The following is a 12,808-nucleotide window of genomic DNA, read 5'->3' on the forward strand; positions in this document are numbered from 1 at the left end:
ATATGCACTTCTTTGTACTTTGCTTTGGATAAAAGCATCTGCTAAATAAAACGTAGATATAACATAATATTATTATTATAAGATTGTATGCTTTGATGAGTCACATTGGATCCTGGAAATTCTCAGGGATCTACAACAGGACAGCTTCTCCATTTTACCAGCATCTGAAGTTTAAATATTTGAGTTTGTTTATCAGGAACAGGAAGTAGAGCTCACCTGATCTTCCTGTCCAGGGAGCGAGTACAGCTTGTTCTGATCCTCAAAGTTGTGTTGTAGGTGGCTGTTGTGCCCGTCCATGTTGGCATGCCAGGCCCTCTGACTCCTGTAACTGACACAGAGTGAGACAGTGACTCTCTCTCTCTCTCTCCCTCCCTCCCTTTCTCTCTTTCTCTCTCTCCCTCCCTCCCTTTCTCTCTCTCACTCTATCTCTCTCTCTAAATCTATAACTGAATGTAACTGCTCTTTCTCAGCTAAGTCTGTGACAGAGTGAGACAGTGACTCTTTATCTTTCTCTCTCTCTCTCTCTCTCTCTCTCTCTCTCTCTCTCTGTCTCTCTAAGTCTGTAACTGAATGTAACTGCTCTTTCTCAGCTAAGTCTGTGACAGAGTGAGACAATTGCTGTCTCTTTCTCCCTCAGGTAAATCTACGACAATGACAATCTGTTGAGTGAGGCAGTCACTCAGTGAATTCCACACCACTGCGGGCTGCAGTGCTGAGCCAATTTAACACAATAGCGCATGATGTGATGTAATCATGATGACGTCATACCACGGATCTCTGTAAGGCACTTGGCACAATTAAATGTATGAAATGCAGTGGGTGGTCTACAGTGGTTTCAGACTGAATCCGGTTCTGTGTCTCTCGGACTCTCCTGTTGGACTGTGAGACTTTTATTGTCCGTCCCACAGGAAGCCGTGGGCTAATGAAATTGATAACGTGTCAATAATATAGAGCATGTGCAATACTGTATGTGTGACAGTAAGAGATACCTGACTCAGATATAGGTTAGGAGTATTCATGGGGCACGGCTGGAGGGAGTGGTCATATGTGGCAATGTTTAAATCACAGGGTTGGGGCTAAAGGGGCGGGGGTGCGGCAGGTTTATGACCTACTAGGAAATAGTTCCAACTGAAAATAAGATGGAATGTCTTATTAAGAATAATGGGGCAATACATGCACAACCTCTGGAGACATAATGTTGCTCCTGCTTTGGAGTTATGTGAAGAGTATTTTCTCACTTTATCAGATTAACCCCCTAAATGCCACTTTATCTGTAAAGTCTTTGAGAGGTCAGAAATGTCTCTAAAATATCCTTCTACACACTATTTGGCCTAATCGAGAACAAACATAATATCAAAATGATCCTTTTTAGTAACCTGACACCCCCTCCAAGCAACTCCACTCGAGGTCATGTGACCTGCCCACCCAGAGTTCTAATAAAAGTTACGGAGTGCCTCCTGACGGAAGCATTTTTCCCGTTTCGTGAGATATCTCCACCAATCAGAGCTTAGTATGCCTGGGCCAGCCCACTACGTGCAGGGGGGTCTCCTCTTCAATCAAGACTAAGGCCACGCCCGACTATTCCTCTGCGCTGTGCAGTGTTTCACTTAACTGGCTTTACCTGAGATCAAAGTGTCCACTTTATCATGATAATACTTCAAATTTGTAGGTGGCATTTTCTACCAGCTTCTTACTAATTATAGCTTCTGTGAGATTGCTAAAGACAATGCCCAAAACTCCCACCCATCCTCAAAATAAAGTGGTACTGTCTGGTGCGAGTGAAATTTCTGATTCTAGCTTGTGGTTCATGGAGAGCTCTCAGACAGCCGTATTTAAGATGTATTGTGTCGTATTGTGTCGTATAGTGTCGTATAGGTGCTGCAGGTTGAGTGCCTTTCAGAATAATAGAAGGAAATGGGTAAAACACTGCTTCCATTTTGATCGAGGATGACTTCAGAGCGTAATACAATGTGCAGCTGTTCCTTCCTTTTTTACATGAACTGTTTTCCTCCCGCAGACCCATCCTACCGTGAGTACCAAAATAGCAATCCAATAAGCATACCCCTTATCCTGTCCACAAATTCTAATACATTGAACTTTAATTACTGCACATATCTACAAAGTCATATAGAGTAAAATTAAACTACCTGTTTGATGCTGCTTGATTAGACGGCACAGTGTATAGATTCCACTGCCCACCAAAATAAACCTTGAGGAGTTCTTGAGCCATCTTGAGATGCAAATAACAGCATCAGATGGATATGTGAGGATATTCTTGTTCCGATTCGTGTTCCAATATCTTGACAATGTATTTTATTTCCATGAGGGCAGTCACAGTTCGTTTCTGGAAACAACTGCCAGAGGATGTTAGCAGGTGAGCTAGCGTATCATCGCTACTGTACAATGTGACCTTTACCGGCAAACGACTGGAGGAGAAAGTAGCTTTGAGGTGTGAGGGTGCAACATCACACGTTTTATCGTCACGAGGGCTGGCAGTTTCCAAATGATTTCTAAGAATTACCAGTCACAAAAAAAATGAGGCCATGACAAAGCTACAGTTCTTCCAAGTAGAGCGCAGTGACGTGCAGTATTCTGTAATTAGCAGTCAATCAGTGCCAAATCTGTTCTTTGTTTCTTTTGAAGTTTCTCTGAGTGAGTGTTTTAATGAGAGTATCATTAAAGTACGGGTGGCAGTATAGCATAAGGGTTTGGGAACTGGACTTATTGAGCGGGGTACAGGACTGGAGATTGACCCGCCTGCTCCAGAGAGAGAGTCCGTGGTAAGGGGAGTTGCAGTTTTTGAGACCGGCTTCTTTCAAACTGATCGGTTCATCTGGGGGCATCTAGGGTAACCACACGGAGCCTTTGGAAGGGCCAAATGAAGCGACATCATTTCCTTTCTACCTTGATAGTCCCACTGCGCTCACCGCCCGCTGCATGATGCGTTTCCTGTGCGCTGTTCCATCCCGCCAGAGCCCCGTTCGTTGGAAAGTGACAGTTATCAGAAGTGGCCCACATACACACCACGGTGGTTTCCGTGGTCACACTTCCTACACGGTACAGTTTCCACAAGATGATAGGGGAGGTGTGATATTGGTATGTATTGTAACTGCAGATCTGCTAGATTGACGGAAAAGCAGCCTTTGGACATAAACTCCAACCCTGGATCTCCTAGTCTTAATGAAACCACTATAAACCCTGGCTTTGTATCTAGAACCCTTTACAACCCCTCTCTCTGAATCTATAGACCTCTACAATCCTCTCACTCTGGATCTACAGACCTCTATAACCCTCTCTGTCTGTATCTACAGACCTCTATAACCCTCTGTGTCTGTATCTACAGACCTCTATAACCCTCTCTCATTGTATCAACAGACCTCTATAACACCTCTACCTGGATCTACAGACCTCTATAACCCTCTTTCTCTGGATCTACAGACCTCTATAACCCTATCTGTCTGTATCTACAGACCTCTATAACCCTCTCTGTCTGTATCTACAGACCTCTATAACCCTCTCTGTCGGTATCTACAGACCTCTATAACCCTTCCTCTCTGTATCTGCTTTCTGGGTCTATAACCTCTTCTCTATGATGGATCCCGTACCACCATGCAGGTCTGCAGGCTTCACCCAGCACTGGCACAGCCAGGATCAACGTGATTGAAGGTAATTCAGCTGTAAATGATTTACTCACCCAGTCTTCGATGAGGGCCCAAGGCCTTAGGAACTGTTCTACAGTGACAAGCCCCTGTGAGCAGCCCACACCTGAAAACAAAGGGCAACCATGTCATTTATATGCCTGAGTTGAAGACCAGGTCTATATACACAATCTTACCAATCAGTCTGTTCCATGTTTTTGTAATTCTCTGACCCCGTAAAAACACGGTCAAGCTGAAATCCTGGGAAATGGCGATAAGTAGGCACAGACATTGAAGAGAACAAACCCAGGGAGTTGTGTTGTTAGCACAATTCATGGCTATCAACAACAGAAATAATAATTATCAACAAATAGTGCGCAGAGCTCAACCTAATTTGATAGGGCCTTTTTGTAATAAATGAGACCAGAGACATGTATTCTGTCCCCATAAAGACCACAGAGACCAACACGACTCCTGTTCTATCCCCACAGAGACCACAGAAACCAGCACAACTTGTGTTCTATCCCCACAGAGACCAGAGAGACCAGCACAACTTGTGTTCAATCACCACAGAGACCGGTGAGACCAGCACGACTCCTGTTCTATCACCATGGAGACCAGTGAGACCAGCTTGACTCCTTTTCTATCACCATGGAGACCAGAGAGGCCAGCAGGCCTCAATGGCCGAAACCTGCACCCTGCTGCCAGGAGCAGGCATGTTGACCACACAGGGGAAAGGGAAGAGTGACTATCATACTTACACACAATTACACTGCCACTCCGCCCAGCTGCTGATTTACGGACGGCGCAGGAATGCGCTCTTTTACACCGGCGGGACCAGGGCGGCCTGCAGGAACATGATCCCCGAGACGATCGCCCGAAAACAAACACGGGGGATAATCCCCCAGCTGGGCCCGGCCCAGCCTCCGCAGCTCAGCCCTCTTTCCATTTCACTGTATTTTTATTTTTGTTTTTCTTTCCTCCTGTGGCTTCGCCGGACTTGGCACTCGACCCAGCAGCGAGTTTACAATGCTTCTCCACCGCATTGAGACAGCAGACACACACATCAGCACCCTGCTGACGAAAACAGCTCAAGCTAGGTAGCTGGTTGACCAGTTCTAGCTCCCAGCTCGACATGGTTTAGCTGGTTGACCACTTCAGACCAGCTCCCAGCTTGACATGGCTTCACCAGCTCAAGCTATGTTTTGAAACAGCCGATAGCCGCAGACAAGCTACCAGGCTTTTATGCTCAAGCTTGTGCTCTCCCTCTCACTGACAGTCTCACACGAACATGCAGACCCACATATACTATGGTTGCAGCGGTCTGTGTAAAAAAAACAAAAAACATTTGGTTCGCGCTTCACTTCACAAAAAAATCTGTTTTTCTCAAAACAGGTATGCACAACGTTGAGCTCTTGAAAAAAGTGTAGTAAAGCTATTATTAGCCTTTTCTATTTATAAACATATCAGCATAATCAAAGGAATACACATAACCCTTCTTTACTTGCTACTTTCATTGAAATAAAAAATCCAGCAGACGTTGTGGCAATTGAAGCACCAGTCAGTTCAGGGGGGTGTTTATAGCGAAAGACATAAGCTTGTCTGAACTGATCAACCAGCTACTAGTTGTTTCAAAACCTGGCTTCAGATGTTTTTGTTTTTTTTCCAGCAGGGTACCTCTATGCCCTGCTATACTATAGCTGACTCCATTCTAGTCAGAAAGATTCAGAAAACCTTACTTGGTTTGGACAGCAAGTGGCTGCTGTTTCTACCTGACTTTAGCAACTCTGCGTGGATAGCATCAATGCCTGGGCCTTTGCAGTAGTTCACAGCCTTAAGGGCACATCTGACTTCCCCCTTCTCTCTGGGGGCTTGTATCAATATGAAGGAGGCCTACAGCGGGAATAGGATTTGTTAGGTTTACTGGCACAGGGCAGTTTAGCACTTACTGGAAGTGTCGGACCCACCTGGCTGCTAGCTCACTCTGTTGTTATAACCTTTCCATTTCTATCGTTTACAGGGACAGAGCAGTTGTTGTTTCCGCAAATGTGTTTAACGGTCTAATAAGCTATGCCCATGTCACATGTGCAGAGCATTTCCAGCTTCTTCAGCAAGCTCCTCCACAAAGGATCTCTTCTCGCCCCCTGCTCTCCTCTTGACCTCCCTGCCCTGGGTGTTACAGGCTTTCTGGGCTTGTTCATGAAGACTTGGTAACTTTTGTTGCGTTTTGTAAGTTCCTTCTTAGCTGGTTCGTCAGTTTTGTTCCAGGCTCCAGATGGCAACCACCTTGTGTGCCTATTCCTTCACTCTCAGAAATAAAGGTATGAAAAGTACCTAAAAAGGTACAAATGCTTGTCGCTGGGGGGGGCGGTACCCAACAGAGTAGGTGCATAAACTGTACACCTAGTCAGCAATATATAATTATTTTGTACCTTTTTTGCTTGGATAATGTACTCATTTTTACCCAAAGACTGTACTTTCAGGGGTACATCTGGTAAATGTGATTGTGATCCTTTAAGAACTAAAATGTCGGGCCCTTGAGCAAGGCCCTTAACCCTGCATTGCTCCAGGGGGAATTGTCCCCTGCTTAGTCAAATTAACTGTGAGTTGGTTTGGATAAAAGCGTCTGCTAAATGACACACAATGTAATGTGTTGACTATCTTGATCACTCTCCTCTGTAGTGGACGTACACTAACAACATTAGTGATTTTGCAGTTCTGAGTCAAACTCTTTGTTGGCAGTGCAATATCAAGATGTCCCTGATACTGATCCTGAGGAGCTGACTTGGTCGTGCTCTGAAGTAGTGTTGTTCAATGCAGTTTCAGGAGGAGTATGACATAGCCCCCTAACCTAACTGCCCATGTCCAACCTGCAAGACCAGGTGCTGCTGTTAGTCTTTCCCCTCAGATCAATCAGGCTTGGCCAGACCTGCCAGGGACCAAAATCCCCACCAGTACAGCTCCCAGGTTACACACAAAATCTCCCACCACGATAAGGCTGCAACACCAGGCAGGTAAAAAGCAGAGTCTGACTCTGCACTGCCGAGCTGATTGGTTGAAGTTCTGAGCCTACACTTTATATGTTCAGATTTCAGACTTGCATGACAGCCTGTGACACCATGTAAGGAGTGATTTTCAAATAATGATGTAATAGGAACTGTAGTAAAAAAAGATATATTTAAAAACACAGGGCTGTTCAAACGTGCTCTGGGGGGGGGGGGGGGCCCAGGCATCCAGGAGCACAGCTACACAGTTGACAGAATCACTGTTTGGACTGATTCAGTGCAGCTACCCTTCCAGATCCTGATTTAACGGCGCAAGAAATGCTGCTGGACAGCTTTGCTCAGATAAATCATTTGTTAATGAGAAAGAATTCACGTGCATTTTTACATTCAGGTGAAAGTTTGTGAGACTGTTGTGTGGCATTGTGGGTAATGGTAGTACAGACATCCACATAAGATGCACACTGACAGACTCCAACCCCTGCACGTTCATATACACACATGCATACTGTGCTCTGCTTGTGCCCATGGTTCTTGCTGGCTTTGGGATGTTACACTGACACTGTGGCAATTCCTGTATTACTCACTACCCAGGAATCAATGAGGATATCCAGACATATGCTCTCTCACTCTTACACACAGACACACAATCTCTCTATTCTCCCTCTCTCTTTCTCTCTCTCTCTTTCATTCTCCTCCCTCCCTCTGTCCCTCTCTCTTACAAACACACTCTCTCTCTCTCTCACACACACACACACACACACACACACAGACATGCATACAGACTCTCTCCCTCATACAAACACTCTCACATACACATTTCTCTCACACACACACAGAAACAGACACACACCTCCTCCACCTCATCTGACTCTCACAAAGAAAAACAAAAGGGAAACAAAAGAAAAATCAAAACAAACAAGTCGGTTCCTGTCTGAGTCAGATAGGAATCCTGACTTACTGTGTCCCACTGAACTACTTAACGGTGTATGTCTGTATGTGGACACATGAACGTGCGTGTGTGCGCTGTGTGCATGTCTGGAAGGGGGAGAGAGAGAGGCCCCCTTGCACTCCAGCGCCCACCAGCTGACAAAACTCTGTCTCTGAGCTCAACTTTCACCCCATTCCCTCCACAGACTGAGGAACGCTACTCAACCTGGGGAATGTACACAAACTACCCAATCCAGCACCCACAACCGCACACACTCTCTCTCGCACATGCGCAACGATACAGGCATGAAGATACACAGCCAACACAGGCTTCAGATGCACTGCACAGCACACACACACACACACACACACATGTACATGCACCCAGGCCCACTCACACACACAAATGCCTGCATCACACACACACCGCACTCACATCCACACACACAGCCATATATGCAGACTCAGAAAGTGAAACATACTCACACAAAAGCGGAACTTGTGTTTTTTATGACGCACAAACAGTAGCACAAAGGACAGTAGCACAAAGTGCTAAAACACACTGAAGCCTAGCGAGGCAGTACCATACTGTGCTGCTCTGCACATAAGTCTGAGCAGCTTCGCATGGCTCTGTCCTCAGATCACTTCACTTTAATAGTTTTTTTTATTGAAAAGTCCCTGTTTAACCGTATTGGTCACCTACTTTTGCCTGACAACCGTAACCATGGAAAATAAGACTCCTTTGGCCATAAAGAGAGGCCGTGCTGCTGTTCGACTGCGCCCTGATCAACCAGTTTGCCAGGTGTGCTCTCACCACCCCCATAGTCCTCAAATCCCCCATCTTCACTTGACTCCCATACACATTTTCCAAGTCATCTGTCCTCAATACCTCCTTTAAAAATGACACATCTATTATTTGCTCCTGAATAGAATCACGCTGAAACTTCTAACATGAGTATTTCACAACCACGAATTCTCCTCATCTGGCAACCCTTGAGACTGATCGTTTTAAGATTGGATATTGGCAGGCAAAAGCTGCCAGATTCCATAAACTAGAAAAAAAAGACTATTACATATATAATTATTGCGCACCCCATTCTAACTCCAACTCTGGCATCTCACTCAAAAACGAGCTCATTAAAAAGAGATAGACTTGGGGGTTAGCGAAATAACCAATGCCAAGTGGGAACTGAACCAGTGCCAAAATGAGTTTTTAAACACAAGCTGAGGAGAATGAAACAGGAGAGTAATACAGAGCTGGAACACAGACGGGTAAAATGTGACATTCCTATCAGATGGAGGGCTTTAAAAACACATTCGAGCTGACCACAGAGAGAGGTTTAATCAGTACGGTTTCCCAAGCCAAACCGCCCGGCACAACAAACTCAACACAAGACGCCACTCAAACTTCCAAAACATCTTTTCCTCTTTGCCTCAGAAACGGCACACAGAGGTTGCACTCATTGGGCTCCAGAGGGAACTTCTCCCTGAATAGAAAACTGCCAAAAATGTTCCGAGCACCAACTGCCATTTTCTTCAAAAGAGGAAGCTTGGTCTATTTGTTACAATGTACAAGGTGGTTCAGTGTCACAGTTAGGATATGACTGTGCTATGGTGGAGTGCATTGTACGTGAAGGACACAATTATGTTCAAATATTGGGGAGAGGGGGGTGTGTAACACATAGTCCGCGAAAACTTCAACCCTCTAGTGGGGTCTGGGGAACTAAAATAACAGCTATTCAATCACCATTTCTGGTGATTTCTAAGGGCAAATTAGACTTCAGACTATTGATCAGTATGTGCCACACACAACATGAAATCTCCATCTCTGGTGTATCTAATTATTTTCCTCATCATGCTATTTTATTGGGAGGTCATTTGGCCTGTTTTGCAATATTGGAAGGTCGTAACGACCCCATAGTGTCAGCACAAAGGAATGTGGGCCCGTCCTCCTGCCACGAATGCAGCTTCACCTACGCGCGCGTCGCAGGAAAAAAGAACAAAATCAACAGACTGATTGTTTCTCATTGTTGTGCTTAGCTTTACCCAATTCCTCTCTTCCTGTCTATATTGTAGAAAGTGGGAGCTGAGGTCACCGAGGTCACGCCCTTTGAACCGAGACATAAACAGACACATAGAGATGCTATGTCAGGGATGGTGTCGTTGCTCACCCGTTTTGAGTGCTGGGGTCATTGGAAGATAAAATACATCTGGCACTACCACCCTGGCGAGGCTGAATGTGGATGTGAAATCGGCCTGAAATAGCTTCCACATCTGATTCAATTTGGGGGGGGAGGATTGGGTGAGAGTGAGTCAGTCTGAGCAGTAGCCAAGCCCCTACACTGAATATGTCTAAAATGTACGTAAAACAACCCCGTGACGGTTTGCCAAAGGAGCAGTCCTGACCTAAATGCCATTGATACCGGCAGTAAGAGACACCACCGGCCGTAGAATGAGATGAGTATCATGTGACCAGATTTGATTATAGAGGTGTTGTGTTGGACCTGGTCGCTAGTGAGAGGAGACTGAGGTATCGTGGCAACTTGTTTGATATAATAGGCATCACAACAACAGCTACTGGTACTGGTTAAAATTGTTAAAGTTGGTGGTAGGATATGGTGGACCCGTCTATTTTTTGGGTCATGGTACCTCATGTAAAAACAAGATTAGAGTTTTCAAGCAAAGAGACGCAAATTTGATTTTACTAAAGGCAAATAAAGCTGAACCACAGCATACAAGGGAAAATAACCCTCCGCTCACGCTAACTCAGTCACACTCTCTCACATACACAAACACACTCACTCACACCAAGTCGCGCTAACCCTTTCTCACACCCAATGCGAACATGAAGTGACTCAAGGGAGCAAACAGCCAAACGATGCAAAACAATCAATAGGAGCCATTTGTTTCAATGAAGTCGCCTAGTCTGACAACGAACAGAGCAAGCATTGTTGTTCGGAGACCAAATGCTGCTTGCTCTGTTTCTATTTCAACAACATTTCGCCTCTAAATTGCAGGCCTTTTTAATTTTAAACGCAGTCATTGGCAACATTGGCTCAGGTGGTAAGAGCAGTCGTCTGGCAGTCGGAAGGGTTGCCGGTTTGATTCGAGCCCTGGGTGTGTCGAAGTGTCTCTGAGCAAGACACCAAACCCAATTGCTGTTGGTGTGTGAGTGTGTGTATGAATGGGTGAATGAGAAGCATCAATTGTACAGTGCTTTGGATAAGGCGCTATATAAATGCCAACCATTTACCAGTCTGGAAGACAGATGATTGGGAAGCCAAAATATACATGAAGTCTGCTCCTTTTCATATAAAATGACTGGCCTTTCTCATCATGTTCTTTTCTCCAAACACTACACTAGCATAGTAATTCGTTTTTTATTTTGCAAAGAACGATTTTAATCATTTATGCTTGGTTGTTCTTCTTTGGGGGGGGGGGGGGGGTTTGTTCATTGACGGAAGAAAAGAAAACACAGAAAGTGATGAATCGTCACGCCATTGTGTGGTGGTGAGGAAATCAGCTTTCCTGTACTAATCCCCTGTTCATTTCCTCCAGCTCCAGGTGGACACGCCCCTCACTCCACCGGGGGGGGGGGCTTATCTGATTGGTGAGTCATGTTAAATCAACCTATTTTTTTTTCTTCAAAACCGCGATTTCCAGAAAGCTGGTAACTGACACCGTATTGAAGGGAAATGCACAATATGTGTATCAGGTATCACTGTGTGACGCAATGACACCATTTTAATGCAATTTCAAGGGAAATTGGGAAACGTTTTTATCCAGTTCCACAATCTAGGTGATAAAACAGTGCCCATATCCAGTTGCCGTTTCTTTAAACTGGTATCTCTTCAGCTGAAAAGTCTTTGAAGAACAGAAACCCTTTGAATGGGTCACTTATCGGTGAAGCTTAAAGAACAGAAGGCTCAACGTGTTCTGAATGTGTGTGAAACAAGATCTTATCGTTCCCAAGTCGTATTTCATGTGTGAGCTCCTGATAGAATCAGTTCTGGCAACAGCTGTAAAACAACCTAATTATTATTATTTTGTGTAACCTTAGACTTTCCCATCTTTCACATGAACGCATATGCCGCACAAGGAACCGGAGGCTACTTAGTAGATCAGCACGATATCGTAGACGCTGCGTTTGCCAACCAACTGCACACTGCAGGGAAGCCGCTGCTCAGTCACAACCACTGTCAATAGTCATCATATGAAGCGCCACTGCTTTGCAGCAATCAACAGCCCCCACTCCACCCTGCAGTCACCATGATCACCCAATGGGGGCGGGTTCTGTTCCTCCTCCATCGACCCTCTCCCCGACTCTTCAAAATGACAAGTCTTGAGCCAAACCCAGAGTTTGTTAAACCCAAAACGAGTATTCATAAACACACTTCAATTAACATGGCAAAAAAAGCACTAATTGTGCATTGTGACAGTCTTGTAGCAGTCTATTCTGAGGCACACGTTTTGAAAATTAAAGGAAGGTGGTGTCTTGTGGTTTGCACTAGACAAAACAACATCCCAGTGAGAGTTTTGTCTCCTAAGCCAAGTGCCTTGAGAAGTAGATAAACATGACAGTCATGTGTAAACTGAGCGACTCATTTCACTAGCTTAGAATTAGAGTTCTGGCTGACATTTTCATAAAAACATAAAGCTCTAAAAACAGACAAGACTTTGAAATTACTGTCTTAACCGCTAACACATGGATGCATCCGAAGAAATGCAGTGATACTGTATTGTGTTGTGTATCACATACATTTATAAAAGTCTAGAGCTGGGATTCTGTCAGCGTAAAAACTATTAAATACAAGTTGAGCGATCACTAGATCAAATTTGTTAACAAAGAGTGTCATACGTGCGTAACTCAATACAAGCATGAATCCTGATATCTCTAAACTAAACTATCTGCGGATAAGGTCCACATGAATAAATGTATCAAAGAGAAAACATGCGCACACAATAGCTGCAGCCACATGCAGTGAAGATTAATTTTCTACAGAATTTCTACAGAATCAACACTGATGTTGAAAGCCATTGCCTAAACTTCTCTCCTTCTGTCAGTCATCAGCCGCCAGGTGTGAGAGGCAGATGTGATGTCATCGCCAAAGTAAAATACAACATGAAAACAAGTGACATCTGTTCGATGGTGAGGGAGGGGTGTATCTAATGCGGGAGGATAAGGGTCCACACTGGTAAACGGGGTGACATTTAAAACCATCGCAGTACGTCACTGTC

General features: G+C 44.8%; 1 protein-coding gene across 4 annotated transcripts in view; it reads right to left on the minus strand.

Annotated features, from left to right (window-relative positions):
- The window catches only part of nek6 (NIMA-related kinase 6), a 29,978-nt gene that overhangs the window by 12,602 nt on the left and 4,568 nt on the right, over positions 1 to 12,808 (minus strand). For 2 of the 4 annotated variants that reach the window (XM_061263572.1, XM_061263570.1), the window contains 2 exons: positions 3,695 to 3,765; positions 217 to 322 (listed from right to left, as the gene is read on the minus strand). In XM_061263572.1, coding sequence (XP_061119556.1) covers positions 217 to 297 — 81 coding nt within the window. In that variant the 5' untranslated portion in view covers positions 298 to 322; positions 3,695 to 3,765. Of the gene's footprint in view, positions 1 to 216; positions 329 to 3,694; positions 3,766 to 12,808 lie in introns of all 4 variants that reach the window. The other 2 variants (XM_061263571.1, XM_061263569.1) reach the window with 1 other exon arrangement.

The sequence above is a fragment of the Conger conger genome, chromosome 12, assembly GCF_963514075.1.
Source record: "Conger conger chromosome 12, fConCon1.1, whole genome shotgun sequence".
Classification (NCBI taxonomy): Eukaryota; Metazoa; Chordata; class Actinopteri; order Anguilliformes; family Congridae; genus Conger; species Conger conger.